The 15,932-nt window shown below is 33.5% G+C and overlaps 1 protein-coding gene across 2 annotated transcripts in view; it reads left to right on the top strand.

The window, feature by feature from the left end:
• Positions 1-15,324, top strand: part of LOC129907791 (CD109 antigen) — a 203,223-nt gene extending 187,899 nt beyond the window's left edge. For both annotated transcript variants that reach the window (XM_055984168.1, XM_055984167.1), the window contains exons 5-7: positions 14,382-14,556; positions 14,650-14,755; positions 14,838-15,324. In XM_055984168.1, the coding sequence (XP_055840143.1) occupies positions 14,382-14,556; positions 14,650-14,755; positions 14,838-15,034 (478 nt within the window). In that variant the 3' untranslated portion in view covers positions 15,035-15,324. The remainder of the gene's footprint in view (positions 1-14,381; positions 14,557-14,649; positions 14,756-14,837) is intronic.
• Positions 15,325-15,932: the final 608 nt, after the last annotated feature.

Genomic DNA, 15,932 nt, shown 5'->3' with positions numbered 1-15,932 from the left:
GCAACGGTTGGAGGATCGGAGTCAACGCAGTGGACCGATAACAAGGTAAATGACGCATTAAAGTGAAAATGTCAAAAAATGCAGATTCGCGGTTTTGGCTTTGTGCCGACGAAGTGATAGGTATAAGTGGTTGAAAATACTAACAAGATTTGGTTGGTGGGCAGGTATGTTGTAAATAACAGCATCCGTTGAAATGTTGTTGTTTTCAAGTGCTTCTAGTGCTTCCTTAATAGATGCTACCTCTGACGTAAGAATATTTGCATTTTTAGTAGCAGGTGCTTTGGTTTTAAGAATTTCAACGTCAGAGATGCCATGGTGACGTTTTGATTAATAGTACCTATCAATTTCGTGTTGCAATTTTTTTATCTCGTTCCTTCAAGATTAAGTGCTCATCTTCAATTTTTGACAACCGAGATGCGAAATTTTTAAAATCGGTTTGAATTTCACCTATTTGTTGATCGATATTTGATAAAATTGTTTCGATTTTTGATATTTTGGTTGTGAAATTATCGTTGATATTTTTTAGTTGCAGTTGCATATCCTTAAATAAATTTACATTATTAGGACTCGACACATGTGTACGAAGCCGTGGCAAAGGGGAATTTGTGGATTGTTTTGGAGTTCCTTGCAGCTTCGGTCCGCAACATGTTTCTGTTCTACTTCAGCTTTGGGTTTTCTTCCTCCTATTGTGATGGAATATTATATATTAGACTGATTCAAAAAAATTTTTTTTTTGTCAAAGCATTGTTGAAAATATTGTTGGAAATGACGAAAAAAAAAATACTGTAAAAGTTTCAGCCCTTAATGTTAACATTAAGTACCGCCGCATCGCAAATTTCTATTTCCCATACGATTTGTATGGGAAAGATTGTGTATTTGTGTTTAGAATTTTTTATCTTTTTAATGGTTCATCCAAAAGGCTTGACAAAATCATTTTCTTTTATAAAATTGTCCGCTCTATTTTTTTTTTGAATCAGTCTATTATATATATATATATATAATATAAAAAATATGATGAGTTGATTATTTTGTAAGTAAATTACAAAAAAATTAATGTGTTAATCGAAGAACGAATTAAGTTAAACGAAAGAATTGCACTTAGACTAAATCAAGATCGTATTTTCAACCGAGTAGGATATTTATATATAGCCGTAAAACGTATTTAAAATTGACAAGAATCATTGTACGACTTAACTTGAATGTTTCATTTCACTAATGATGTTCGGTGAATTTTAAGTTTGATGTGAGTTGGATACTTAAGTCCTTAAAACTAAATACTTGACACAGTTAGTGCTTCGATATATGATAATCGAAGACATTCGAGACATGTTTTTGAAAGGAAGTAATTGTTTCGCATTAGACTGGGTTGAGAGAAAGACAGTTTTTCCCACAACAAACTCTTCAACTCTCAGACTGTAGAAGGATCCGGGGGTGGTCAGCATCTTTGGTCTTAAAAGTCTTACATATCATCGGCAAATATGAGAATTTCAATTGAACGAATGCATGAACTAACATCATTTCTAACAAGTATAAATGGTCCCAGATGGCTTGATTATTGAACATTGGAGTAAGCAATTGAATCGATGAGTGAAAGAACCGTAAAAGTCCAAACAAATCACTTTTGAGTTGAGTATGCAGAAATGCTCTACGCATGAAGACCTACCAATGAGCAAAAAAAACAGTACTTTAGAGAGTCAAATGAAAACAAAATAAACGAACATTTTCGAGGGTTCATGGTCAAGAATATAAATATAAGGCTGGGAATACCGTTGCAAAAAAAAAAAGAATACAACCCATTTAGTAAGCGCATTTGTCATACCATGAAGAAGGTATGGAATTAACTTTAAATTGTAGGTGTAATGATGGTTGTGCAAGCAAATTTTCACAAGATGAGAGAGAATATTTTCTATTAAACTTTCTGGATTTCTCTAAAAAAACAGAGGAGGATATTTACCTAATGGGACTGATGGAAGCAAGCCCCATAGCAAGACGTCGACCTCGAGAAAATACTCAAAATATAATTAAAACCGCATCATTTTCTTATTTTATTAAAAAAGATGGAAGCAAAATAAAGGTATGTAAAACAACGTTTCTTCCTTTGCATGGGATCTCCAACTCCCGACTGCAGCGCTTGAACATTCTTTTAAAGAAAAATAAAATGCCAGTTGATTTTAGAGGTACACACAATCATCGTTCACACGTTTTACCTCCGTTTTACATTCCCTAAAAAAATCTCACATTATAGTAGCTCAAAACAAGTTGAATACCTAAATGCTAACTTAAGTGTGAAAAGCATGTTGAGCTTTTCTTAAAACAGTAGACCGATCTGGGCTCTAACGTGAAGTATGAATACTACCTTAAGTACTTCAATGAAAACAATTCTTTAAGATTTGGTAGACCTCAGGAAGATGTTTGTAGCGAATGTGAAGGATTGGGGACAAAACTTAAAGATCATAATCTTTGCGGTAGTGCCATTAGCGTAAAGCCGGAAAATTTTATACACAAATAAAAAAAAATAAAAGGACTTGTGCGGTGAAAGACATAATGTGTGTGGCATTACCTTTGATTTCATGCAGAATTCGCCTCTGCCGGAGATGCCTGTGCAAGAGATGTTTTATTACCGCCAATTGTGGGTATGTATATGCATTTGAAATACATGACCTAAGAGATAATTCTGGTCACTTTTACACTTATCATGAAGGTCAAGGACATAAGGGTCTAGATGAAGTCTGTACATTTTTATATCATTTAATAAATAAAATACCTCCAAAGGTTACAGAAAAAAAAGTTACCAACTGCAAGATCATATCAGGAACCAGTTGCTATAAATGAAAACAAAGTTGTAGATGTTAAGAATGTTTTGAAATACATATCTGGAGAAGCATTTCAGTTTTACTACCACATAACTTCATAGAAAACAACATCTAATGATCCTTCAGAATAAAAGTATTATAATAAACTATTATTTTTCAGCTCAGTATAATATTTATAGTCAATAAAATAATAAAAAACAATTTTGATTGTGTATATTTCCATTGAGTAAAAGAACAGAACAGAACTAAAATTTTTGACTTATACGGTTCTTTCACTCATCGGTTCAATTAAGGGGTCAGAAGGACAATTTTTGGGGGGTCATTCCGTATCTCGATTATCGTCAGACGTTAACGTTTGGACGATAGAGTTGCTTCACGTAAAATTGAAAACGTCAATCGTTTGAACGATCATGTTTTCGCTATAATTTTTTTGCTTCACAGAAGACGAAAATCGTCTAAACGTATACGCCAAAACGTTCATGTTCGAACGATAGCTAAATAGCTCACGTTTTCCATACGTTTATATCTTTTTTTTATTTTTTCAAGACTGTGCTGTGACCAAATGCAATATTATATTCGAATTTGTTTACTATTAAATACAAAAAACATCAAATGATGGTTAATTTTTGGGGTTAATTTAAAAAAAATTTAAATGACGAGTTTGTCCTAACAAACTTAATGGTTGTATGTAAGGGTGCTTCTTAAAAATCAATTTTCGAAATTTTAATGGGACACCCTTTCATTTTGTTCATCCTGCCTTAAATATAAATTGGGTAAAATTTGGTCCAGTTTAAATACGTTCTAGGGGTCGCTACCACAATTCAAAGTTTTGAAAAATACACAAAATTTTGTTTTTTTTTCTCCGAAAATTTTAAAATTTGTAATTAGAATTAATTACTTTATATTAAATCTTTAACTGTTTTGAAAGAAATTTTGAATTTGACATTTTTTTTGTGTTATTCTTTAGAATAGCTAACTGAGTGATCTTTCTTAATTGAAAAATTCAATGATTTTATCTGATTTTTTATGAGCCTAATATCTTTGTTCGACAGACAGTTAACTGACTGTTTATTAGAAGATTGAAAAATCGGGTCTTAAGCGTACTTTGTATTGTAACAAAAAAAATGTTGAAGATAAACCAAGGAAAAATTAAAAGTTTTCAAAAATAGTTAAATTTTGAAAAAAAGCTTTTTATACCATTTTTGGATATTTTTCCTAATTTTGAAAATGTTTTGTTTTTCCTTGGTTTATCTAAAACTTAAACGATATTTATTAATAAAATATTGAAATAAACTCGAAAGAATTTGATTTTGCTCATAAAAAGGTTACCAGAAGTAAGTCATTTAGACCTGCAGAAATATGGTGTTTTATTCCATCTCAAAAGTTCAAACCCTCACAACAGAAAAACTGCTTGATGAATAAGTCTGAAACTTTGCATAATAGTTTCAGGTATATTAAGCTTCAATAATTAAGCCTCAGTTTATTATTATCACCCATAGAAATTAAATAGCGGTACATTTTCTAAAAAACCACAAAAATGCCTATTTTGATAGCTTTTCTAAATTAATCTCAAAAATAAGAAAACATTTTGTTTAACAAAGCAAACTTAATTTCTTTGTAGATAATTGAATGAAGTTTTCAAAAGTGTCCTTGAATATTCTCTACAGTGATCCGTTGTTGAGATAATGATAGTCAAATTCAATAGGATGGTTTTTGGTTTGATGACTGATATTGCAGTCTAAAAAAAATCGTAGAAGTTTTTTTTTTTTTTTTCACTTCAGAAATTTCCGATGTAGTGAGCTTAGAGCAAGCTACGATCTACAATCAGAGGTTCATCATAAGTGCATGTGTTAGTGGTTAGTAAATAACACATGCACAAAAATATATACTACTATACAAAACTAACAGTTGACATATATTACATTATAAAATTAATACAGACATTGAAAAACAATTACGATAGTGGTGCACTGGTCCGAAAACTTGTTTTCAATCCCACCTTACTTATATTAAAGTCGATATAAGATGTGTTTAAATTAAAAAGTTTACACATACGATTAAGAGGTTCATGTTTGCCATAGTTTGTACTATGAAAGTCAACGTGTAAAAGTTCAAATCTTCGAAGGTGGTGAGACCCTCCGCGATAATTAATCCCGATACAGGCTAACAAGGTTGGAGCATCAATGTGTCCATTAAGAAGTTGATGGAGAAATATTAGGTCATTATTAACTCGTCTTTGATATAGAGTTTGAATCTGAAGAAGTTGGATCCTTTGTTCATATGGAGACAGGTTATAAGGATCAGACCAAGTTTGAAACAAAATGAACCTTAAAGCCAAATAAATAGCTTTTCTAAAAATAATAATCATTTTATCAGCAAAAATTTTCCCACTTTCTTAAGAGAAAAGTAAAAACAAAAAAAATTGGAAAATTTTGATTTTTGAACAGTTCTAACGATTTAGCTATTTTACCGTTAAAAAGAAAATATTTTAACATTAAATCCTAAGACTAGAAGAATAGAGCTTTCACATGCTTTTCATTTTGTCATGATGCGATTATTTTTTACTGAGATACAGCCTATCGGAAATCACTAAAAAAATTACTATTTTTTTTTGTTCCCTTAATTTTTTGGGCTAGTGTATTTTAGATCTTCTTCTTCTTCTTCCTTTTTCTCGGCGCTGTTATGATCTCGATGTCGAGGGGATCATAACTATCCCACGTTACTGCTTCACACTAGTGATCCGCTTGTGGGGTTCGCCGGATTGACCTCAGAAATCGGCGGCAAGCCCCCAATTTTTTGGGAGATGGTATTTTTAACATGAAGGCTTCCTCGGATCTTTGTACTTCTAATTCTATCAAGCTTTGTATTTTAGATCAATTTTAAGAATGAATACAAAAAAATTTCCCGAAATAATTTTTTTTTTTTTCAAATCAAACTAGACGAAATACTCAAAAAAACCATAATACTTAGAAAAATTAGACATTTAATGGCCTGCAAACAATTATTTGAAAATTGCCGCAAATTGTTGCACGTAATCTGCATTAAAGAACGGTTTAGTGTTATTACATAATTTGTTGGATATTATACCAATGCCATTTTAACCAGGAGACCATTACACGCAACCTTGTACCTCGAGCACCTTGGTAAGATAAATGGATGTTACACCAATGTCAAATAAAAAGAAAGCCAGGAGACCACCACACGCACCATTGAGCATAAAGCTCGCAGGGGAACCTGATGGATGTTACACCAACGCTAAAAACTTGAACCAGGAGACCACCACACGCACCATTGAGCATATAGCTCGCAGGGGAGCCTGATGGATGTTACACCAACGTTCTTAACTTGAGCCAGGAGACCACCACACGCACCATTGAGAAGGAAGAAGAAGAAGAATGTATTAAGCGACATTTCTAAAATTGTTCAGGAAACGCAAAAAACAAATGTTTGGGCTGCACAATTTTATTTTCTCTCTAGTTTCATTTGTATACATGATAGAACAACCAAAATGGTACCAAAACGTGGCGCTCAACTTATAGTATATTTCCACATCAAAAAGTCATTTTCAAAAAATGAGGGGAGGTATCGATATAGCTCGCAGGGGAACCTGATAGATGTTACACCAATGCCCTTAACTTGAACCAGGAGACCACCACACGCACCATTGAGCATATAGCTCGCAGGGGAACCTGATGGATGTTACACCAATGCCCTTAACTTTTTTTTTTTTTTTTTATAATTAACGCGCGTTAAATACCCTTAATATGTTAAACACAGTGCGAGCTTCAGGAAAATAGGGAGGGATTTAAAAGGAGAAACCGATGCACATTAGTTTTAAAGCTCTGGACATTAAAATGGCAGGGAAAAACAGAGGCGGGTAATATATTCCACATTCGTGTGGTGCGGCTAAAGAAAGAATCTCTGTATTTGACGGTACGTCCGAAGTTGGGCTCAAGGGTAAACTGATGAGCATTCCTAGAAGCGCGAGTATTACGGTTAAATTTTTTCAGGGGAGGAATGCAACTAGCTATTTCATCTGAACATTGTTTATAAAAATAGCGATAAAACAAGGAGAGACATGACACATTACGTCGGTGGTCTAGGGACGCAATTGTCTCAGTTATCGATCTATCATCTATCATTTTGAAAGCACGTTTTTGTATTCTGTCCAAGAAACTCAAATACGTTATCGGAGCACCTGCCCAGATGTGACAATTGTATTCAAGTTTTGGTCGAATGTAAGCTTTATAGATTACAGCTAGATCAGAAGATGAGAAGAATTTCTTGCATCTTCGGAGAAAACCTAAACATTTCGCAGCGTTTTTGGCGACATCGAATATGTGTTCGTTCCACAGAAGGTGGTTTGTTACACTCATACCGAGAATGGAAAGTTTCTCAGTTTCCTCGATGCAAGTGCCACTCATTGATAGTGGCATATGGGTGGAAGGTTCCGTTTTAATGATAGTAAGCAGCATTGTGTTTTTGATGCATTAAATTCTACACGATTTCTTATTCCCCATTGAACAATGCTGTCAAGGTCAGAATTTAATGAGCTTATCATATTTTGTCGCTGAAAATCCACATCCGAAGGACATGGGTGTGAATCTTCAAACGAATATGAAAAGCTGAGGGTACTATCATCTGCGAAACAATTTAATGGATTAGAAGTTTCAGAGAGCAAATCATTAATGAAAATGAGAAAGAGAGTCGGAGACAAAACGGAGCCCTGGGGCACACCAGCGTTTATTTTGTGGGTTTCAGACTTGAAACCATCCAATACGACTTGTATTGAACGGCCCGAAAGGTTATTTCTAATCCAATGAAGAAGAGAATCATCGATACCGAATGCATGCATTTTCGATAAGAGAGCTTGATGCCAAACTCTATCAAATGCCTTTGAAATATCAAGCGCAATAATCTTGCTTTCTATCATCTGCGAAACAATTTAATGGATTAGAAGTTTCAGAGAGCAAATCATTAATGAAAATGAGAAAGAGAGTCGGAGACAAAACGGAGCCCTGGGGCACACCAGCGTTTATTTTGTGGGTTTCAGACTTGAAACCATCCAATACGACTTGTATTGAACGGCCCGAAAGGTTATTTCTAATCCAATGAAGAAGAGAATCATCGATACCGAATGCATGCATTTTCGATAAGAGAGCTTGATGCCAAACTCTATCAAATGCCTTTGAAATATCAAGCGCAATAATCTTGCTTTCTCCAAAACGATGCAAAGATTTGTTCCACTGTTCGGTGAGATATACCATCAGATCACCAGTGGACCTATTGCTACGAAAGCCGTACTGCCGGTCATTAAGAAGCTTCCGTTCTTCAAGATATTTCTTAAGCTGGAAATTAATCAGCGTTTCCATGACCTTGGAAAGAAGGGACGTGAGTGCAATTGGTCGATAGTTGGAGGGTGAGGAGGATTCGCCTTTTTTAGGGACAGGCTGGACAAATGCGGTTTTCCATCCACTCGGAACGAGTCCAGTAGAGTAGGACAGATGAAAAAGCTTACGCAGTGGTTTTGCCAGCGTGGAAGAACACCTCTTCAGAACGATGGGAGGGATACTATCCGGGCCAGCGGATTTGTGTATGTCAAGGTCTTTCAGGACTCTTGCCACTGTACGAGTGCGAAAGAAGATTCGTCCCATGGAACCGTTTACACACTCAAGTACTGGAGGAGTCATGACACTATCTGGCAGTGTAGAGTTGGCAGCGAACTGCTTTGCTAGGAGATTAGCTTTCTCAACAGAGCTTACAAAGGGAGTGTCATTGAAGACAAGCGTTGGAACCGCAGATGACGAAGAGTTTTTAATGTTTTTAGCAAATGACCAAAAATTTTTACTCCCTGTGGGACATTGAAGTATTTTTTGTCTTAATTTTTGATCATGCAGGAATTTGGTTCGTCGGATATGGGCGTTGCTGACCTTTCTAGCCTGTTTGAACTTTTTCCGGTTTTCCTCAGTGGGATTGGCTTTATAACAACGGAAACTTACCTCTTTATTCCTGATAACCTCTTTACAGCTCTAGTCAAACCATGCATTCTCTTTCGGTTTGATTGTTTTAACCCTATTCGGGATAAAATTTCTCATTCCGGAGAGAATTAAATTTGTGATCATATCTGCACTGGAATCAACGTCACTATCGAGGAAGCATAGCGACCAGTTAAAGTTTTTAAAGAAACCGTTGAGTCCCTCCCAGTTGGCTTTCTCGTATTGCCAAACAGTTCTCTTTGGTGATTTTTCTTTAACTGGATTTTTGAGACATGAGAAATTTGCAGATATGACACAATGATCTGACTTGCCTAGAGGCGATAATACACTAACAGTGTATTTATCTGGGTCCGAGGTAAGAAACAGGTCTAGGGTGTTTTCAGCTTGGCCCATAACGTCCGAAATGCGAGTTGGCTCGTCGACAAGCTGAGTTAGATGGTTTAACTCAGCGAAGATTTCAACATACCTTCCTTCGGGTGTTGTCTGGCCAGAATAGCGAAGCCACGAAGAATTGTGTACATTGAAATCGCCCGTAATGACGATTTCAGTGTGAGGATACAGGGAAACAATCCTTTGGATGGAGTCGGACAGAGCATCAAATTCGTTAGAAGTTGAATTACTGTCCAGGTTGGGGCTCCGATAAATAAAACACGTATGAATGATGCGCTTATTAACCGTGAATTTTAACCACATGAAATTAAAATTTGTGTTTACACACAGGCCGTATTGTGGTTGGAGTTGATAAGCTACACAGTGCTGCCATTTTGAAATTTAAAAAAACATGATAAAAAACATTATTTATGTTGAAAAAACATGATTTATAAAAAAGCAAAAACTGATAGAAAATGAACATCCACATCGTGACTAGGGGGGAATAAAACAAATTATTTCGAGTTAATTTTCCTCCTTCCCCCTTAAAATTGATGGAAAGGGTGTGGGTGCTATCTTGACGTCAAGATAGCACCCACACCCTTTCCATCAATTTTAAGGGGGCAGGAGTGGAGCAACAAATTCGAGATTAGAGCAACTAATTAGCAACAAATTAGCAACAAATTACTGCATACTCAGATGCAGTAAATTCGGGGGTGTGGGTGCTATCTTGACGGACCTTCAAAAATTTAGTTTATAGTTTTTTTTTCTGGAAAAATTGCCTTTTGTAGGAAAAAAATAAATTATTTGCTTTTGTAATTTTCACACTTTTTTTCAAAAGGTGGCCATTGTAGTTATAACTTAAATTACAAAAATGGCAGGAATAAAACTTGAAAACATAGATACTAGTATACTAAATACATCTGGATGTAAGGAAATTGAAATGTCAAAAATAAATCCAAATCCATAATACTATCATACAGAGAAAAAAGTCATTTTTACCTATTTTCATAGTTAAAATCGGGATAACTATTTTGGATTTGGATTTATTTTTGACATTTGACAATTTTACATTCAGATGTATTTTTTAAACTAGTTAATAATATGGCCGTTAGGGTTAATTTCATATATACATACTTCATGTAGGTATTGAATAACTTATTAGAAATAACAGTTCACCTAGTGAAGATTGTTGGTTTATAAATTGTTGGATGATAAAGATTTTTCTCTTGGATTGAAAAAAAAAAACATGATTTTTGGCACGAAAACATTAAAACATGATTTTAGTTCAAAAAACATGAAAATCATGCTAAATCATGATTTCTGGCAGCCCTGAAGCTACATCATTTCTAATATATATGGCGAGACCGTGGTGAGAGAAGAATAATGGCACCAAGCAATACCCATTTAAATTAAATTCAGAACAATCTGAATTTTCACTTATTTGAGTCTCACCTAATGCCAAAACAGCTGGCCTGTTTTGTACAGTGTAAATGTACACATCGCAGAAGTTCGATCTAAGCCCACGAATGTTGGCATAATCGACCCTGAATGTACCTACCATTTAAATATACCAAAACTTTTAAAAACCTTATCCCACAATTAACTATATTGAATATGTTATATAAATTCCAATTTGGGCTTCAACAAAACAAATTATCACTAGTGTTATGCCTTAGTGATAATTTGTATCGATCCGCCCCTGGTTATTTATCAACACACACAATAATCTATCTGGAAATCAAACTGATAACGATTACGGCATTTTGAGAAGAGGTTCCACTCGCGAAACCACAATCGTTATCAAGTCAGACTGCAAGAAGGATGGGGGGAAGGAAAAGAAAGGATTACTCGTATGCACTGAACACTGAAGGCAATTTGGGAGACGCGAGAGTTTTTGTTTTTTTTTTTTTTGATAAGCTGTTGTTGTGTGATGCTATTGCAGTAGTTGTTTCTATTGTTTTTGCACTTGGTGGGTATATGATTTTTTTTTGTTGTATTTAACACTAGGTATTTGCAAAGTGGGCATTTGTTGTTATTTTTTTTTTTTTTCTTTTATTTCGGGAGAGGTATTTCAGTGTTGTTGTTGTTGGATATTTTCTTTTTTTGTTACACTCGCGATGGATTTGAGAGAATTAATTTTATTTTTGCATTTATTTATTTTATTTTATTTTATTTTTTTTTTAATTTGAATAGGGCTATTGATTTTTTTTTTATTATATTAATTTTTTCGGGGGAATTTTATTAAAAAATTTAGTTGACACAGAAAAAACACTATTGGACTATAAACAATTAGTGACACGAGACAACTTTTCTTTTCCGACGGGACAAGACTTAATACGTGCGATGCCGATGGGAGGCAGATCGGTTGAACTTGAACCAGGAGACCACCACACGCACCATTGAGCATATAGCTCGCAGGGGAACCTGATGGATGATGTTACACCAATGTTCGAATAAATCATATGAATCAAACACTAAAAATATTCTAAAATAATCCTAATAAAAAGAAAACTATTCTCACCTTTTGTATTCAATTTCCTTTGTTTTATTTCCTTTCTTAAATTTCTTTTGCCTACTTGAATCTTGAATTTATTTAATTTAATTTAAAACGAATTCCATGAAACTATGAAAAAGTATGAATCAGAAATAATTCAAATAAATAAGTATTTGACAATGAAGACTTGATTTTTCATGAAACTTAGTGTTTTTAAATAATTCAAAATAAAAAGATTTTCAAACTATCAAGTTTTCTTACACGATTACACTGGTCAACAAAATTTACTTTTTCTTGCCACAAGAACCTGCTTAATCCAAATCTGAAGTCAGAAAAATTTTATTGGCCTCCGTTTTTGAAATGTTACCGTTATAAAATGCTAAAAATCGTCATTTTGGCTGTTTTCGAGGTTCTGTTTTTATGTGGGATAATTTTATAAACTAATTTGTAACGGTGATTATAAGAACAGATATTTTTCTTTCAAAAACTGTTTAAATTTTCCCGATATCTCTTTTATTGCTCAAGATATCTTAAGTTTTAGTTAATAAGCCAAAGAGAAACTAAACTTTATCTAATGTTTAAGTCACTGGTCACAGAATTTATGCCATAAGAACCAAAATATACTTTTCTGAAGGTTTTTGGGTTACTGAACTCGAATCCGCAATCAGAAAAATTCAATTAGCCTCCATTTTATAACGGTAATATTTGAAGAACGGAGGCTAATAGAATTTTTTTGATTGCGGATTCGAATCGGAGAATAAAACCAGTTCTAATAGGACCGTTACAAATTAACTCATAATGAATTCACCCCACATAAAAACATAGCCTCGATGACGTTTTTTGACATTTTATAACGGTAATATAAACGGAGTTCAATAACAATTTTTTGACTTCAGATTCGAGTTCAGCACATCAAAAACTACTAGAAAAGTATGTTTTGGCTGTTGTGGCTAAAAACTTGTTGACCAGTGTTATTGTTCTTCAAGTACTGCAAAGTAAAATCTTGATAATCTTCATAACCAATTACTCCAACTTAACAATAATCCAGTCAAATAAGGGTTTAACCTCGGAATGAATGTTAGTAGAAATTTTTTTTGCTCAATATCTTCCTTTTGCCATTCTATAACATATCTCAAAAGTCTAGAAAAATCTCATGTCCGCTTGTCGCGATTTCAAGGTCAAATCGCGAAATGGAGATTTTCAAAACTAGCAAAAATAGGCTATGGTATTATATACACATATGATACTTGATTTCAAGGTATTTTTTAATGCTTATTCCAAAAAATCTAAAATCAATACAATCTGACGTCTCTGGAAAAAGTTATACCTGTTTTTCATCTGTCAACTCATATTATTATAACAGTTGCAAACTTACTGCCGAAAAACCCTTAAAAGTTATGGTAGATGAACCAAATTTAGCATGAAGATTTTAGAATCCATCATTATTAAAAATCAAAACAATCCATTACAAAAAATATATATACCTACGAAATAATGGTATTTTTTGATGGAGCGGCAAATTTTGGGATATGCACTAAAGAAGATTCTTGTTCATCTTAAGAAAAAGTGCTAATAGGCTAATTTTTTCATTTTAATCTTTGTTTGGATATTCTTTAACTACCCTCAAAAATCTAAAAAAATCTCATGTCCGCAAGTCTTAATTTTCTTGGTTTGAAAATAAGGTGCAGATTTTAAAAAATTAATAAGAAAAGTTTAAATTTTTATATGTATACCAACATAAGCGACATGATTTAAAGGTATTTTTTAACACTTATTCCAACAAAACTCACAAACAAGTCAACCTGACCATCCCTGAAAAGTAATGCACCTTATTCAAGTTGATCTGACACAAATATCTGAAGTGTAGTTTTTCAATTTTTTAAAATCTGGAACTTATCTTCAAACCAAGAAAATTAGGACTTGCGGACATGAGATTTTTTTAGATTTTTGAGGGTAGTTAAAGAATATCCAAACAAAGATTAAAATGAAAAAATTAGCCTATTAGCACTTATTCCTAAGATGAACAAGAATCTTCTTTAGTGCATATCCTAAAATTTGCCCCTCCATCAAAAAATACCATTATTTCGTAGGTATATATATTTTTCGTAATGGATTGTTTTGATTTTTAATAATGATGGATTCTAAAATCTTCATGCAAAATTTGGTTCATCTATCATAACTTTTAAGGGTTTTTCGGCAGTAAGTTTGCAACTGTTATAATAATATGAGTTGACAGATGAAAAACAGGTATAACTTTTTCCAGAGAAGTTAGATTGTCTTCATTTTATATTTTTTGGAATCAGCATTAAAAAATGCCTTGAAATCATGTATCATATGTGTATATAATACCATAGCCTATTTTTGCTAATTTTGAAAATCTTCATTTCGCGATTTGACCTTGCAATCGCGACTAGCGGACATGAGATTTTTCTAGACTTTTGAGATATGTTATAGAATGGCAAAAGGAAGATATTGAGCAAAAAAAATTTCTACTAACATTCATTCCGAGATTTACCCCTTTTTTCTCCTTATTTTACTGTATTACAAGAAAATTAGAGGTATTACCTCCAATCACTAATTGCTACAAAACGTAATTAAAAGGCTTGAATCCAAACATTAATTTTTCTAAATCATTAATCCCAAATTTATAACTTAACTAATATAGTTCAAAATAATATAACTGAGTTAAAATTATTTTCATTTAAGTTGGATAAATGTGAATGAATCTGAGCGCTCTGGGATGGCTGTTTTAGATGTAACCATTCCAACTGGATATTACATTCAGCAACAAAAACTGGATTCCTACGTACTTAGTAATCGCGTTAGAAATTTGAAACAAGCTAAATATTTCGAACGTAAAGTCATGTTTTATTTCGATTATGTAAGTATATTCATCATTAATAAATTCTCTTTCTTTTATTTAAGTATAGCGTGATTATTTATATAATAACGTTTGTGTCTTTTAATTATGAAGCTGGATAAAGAAGACATTTGTGTAAACTTTACAATTGAAAGATGGTATCCGGTGGCAAATATGTCACGCTATTTGCCAGTGCGAGTTTATGATTATTATGCACCAGGTAACATATTTTGCAATTACATTAGAAATTATATTGATCCGATCAATTTTGTTCTTTGTTTTTTTTTTTTTTTTTTTTGCAGAGCGTTTTAATGAAACGATATTCGATTCCTTACCAACATATTTGCTCAATATCTGTGAAGTTTGTGGAAGTTCACAGTGCCCATACTGTTCCGTTTATAATTCAAGCCATGAGGCTATAGTTTCGATATCATTAGTTTTATTTAGTATTTTTATTTTTGTTATAAGATTTATTTCACAGATAAACTGTAAAACTTAGCATAACAAATTAACGATTTCAACTCCATCCAATTTCAACTCCGTCCAGGCACCGACGAGGCAGATAACTTCAATTACGTGCCAATATTTAAGCTGAATAAATTTAAATATAGTTTTGCAATGTTTTTGTATCATTATTTTCATGTAGTATTTTAATTTTCGTTGTAAGATAATAAATTAAGAGAAAAAACAAACAATTTCAACTCCGTCCAGGCACCGAAGAGGCAGATAACTGCCATAAAGTGCCAATATTTTTGCTAAATAAATTATATAAAGTTTTGTAATGTTAAATATACATAGTTCTTCTATTTGTGTATATCATTTATTTTTTAAAAAATGACCGCAAGCAGAGTTTCTCATGCTTTCAATCAATATTTCCGAAAAATTACTAAAAAAACAACAAAATTAAAATAAAGGCTTTGAATGAACAAAAACAACTTGTGTGTGTTACCACCAAGTTCCTTTGCGCGGCTGTACACCTTGTCGCGGTGCAGAGGCTTAGTAGAGGTAAATGACTTGGGACTAAACATTCCCTATGAGGAGATACGAAGCTAAGATGCTGCCATTGAGCCCAAAGAAGCAAGGCGCAGAGAAAAAGCTTAATACACAAAAGTACTAGCAGACAAAAAGGCAGGCATATCAGGGGGCCTATTACGTAAAACGATTATCGTTTAAATCGGCTCATTATCGTTGAAAAGCGGCTACGTAAAACGATTATCGTATAAAAACGATGACAGGCGACTGAGTTAAACGATTATCGTTTAAGGCTGAACGATACTCGTTTTTTCAATACGACCCTTCAAGCAAGAAAACGGAGTCCAGAAAAGACAGTCCGACCTCCGACCGAGAAAAGCGGGGTTGCACTCACACACTTGCAACTTTTTGTGTATGAACACAAA

The sequence above is a fragment of the Episyrphus balteatus genome, chromosome 1 (genome assembly GCF_945859705.1).
Source record: "Episyrphus balteatus chromosome 1, idEpiBalt1.1, whole genome shotgun sequence".
Taxonomy (NCBI): domain Eukaryota; kingdom Metazoa; phylum Arthropoda; class Insecta; order Diptera; family Syrphidae; genus Episyrphus; species Episyrphus balteatus.
Note: the sequence above shows the minus strand (reverse complement) of the source record. Positions and strands in the feature narration are given on the sequence as shown.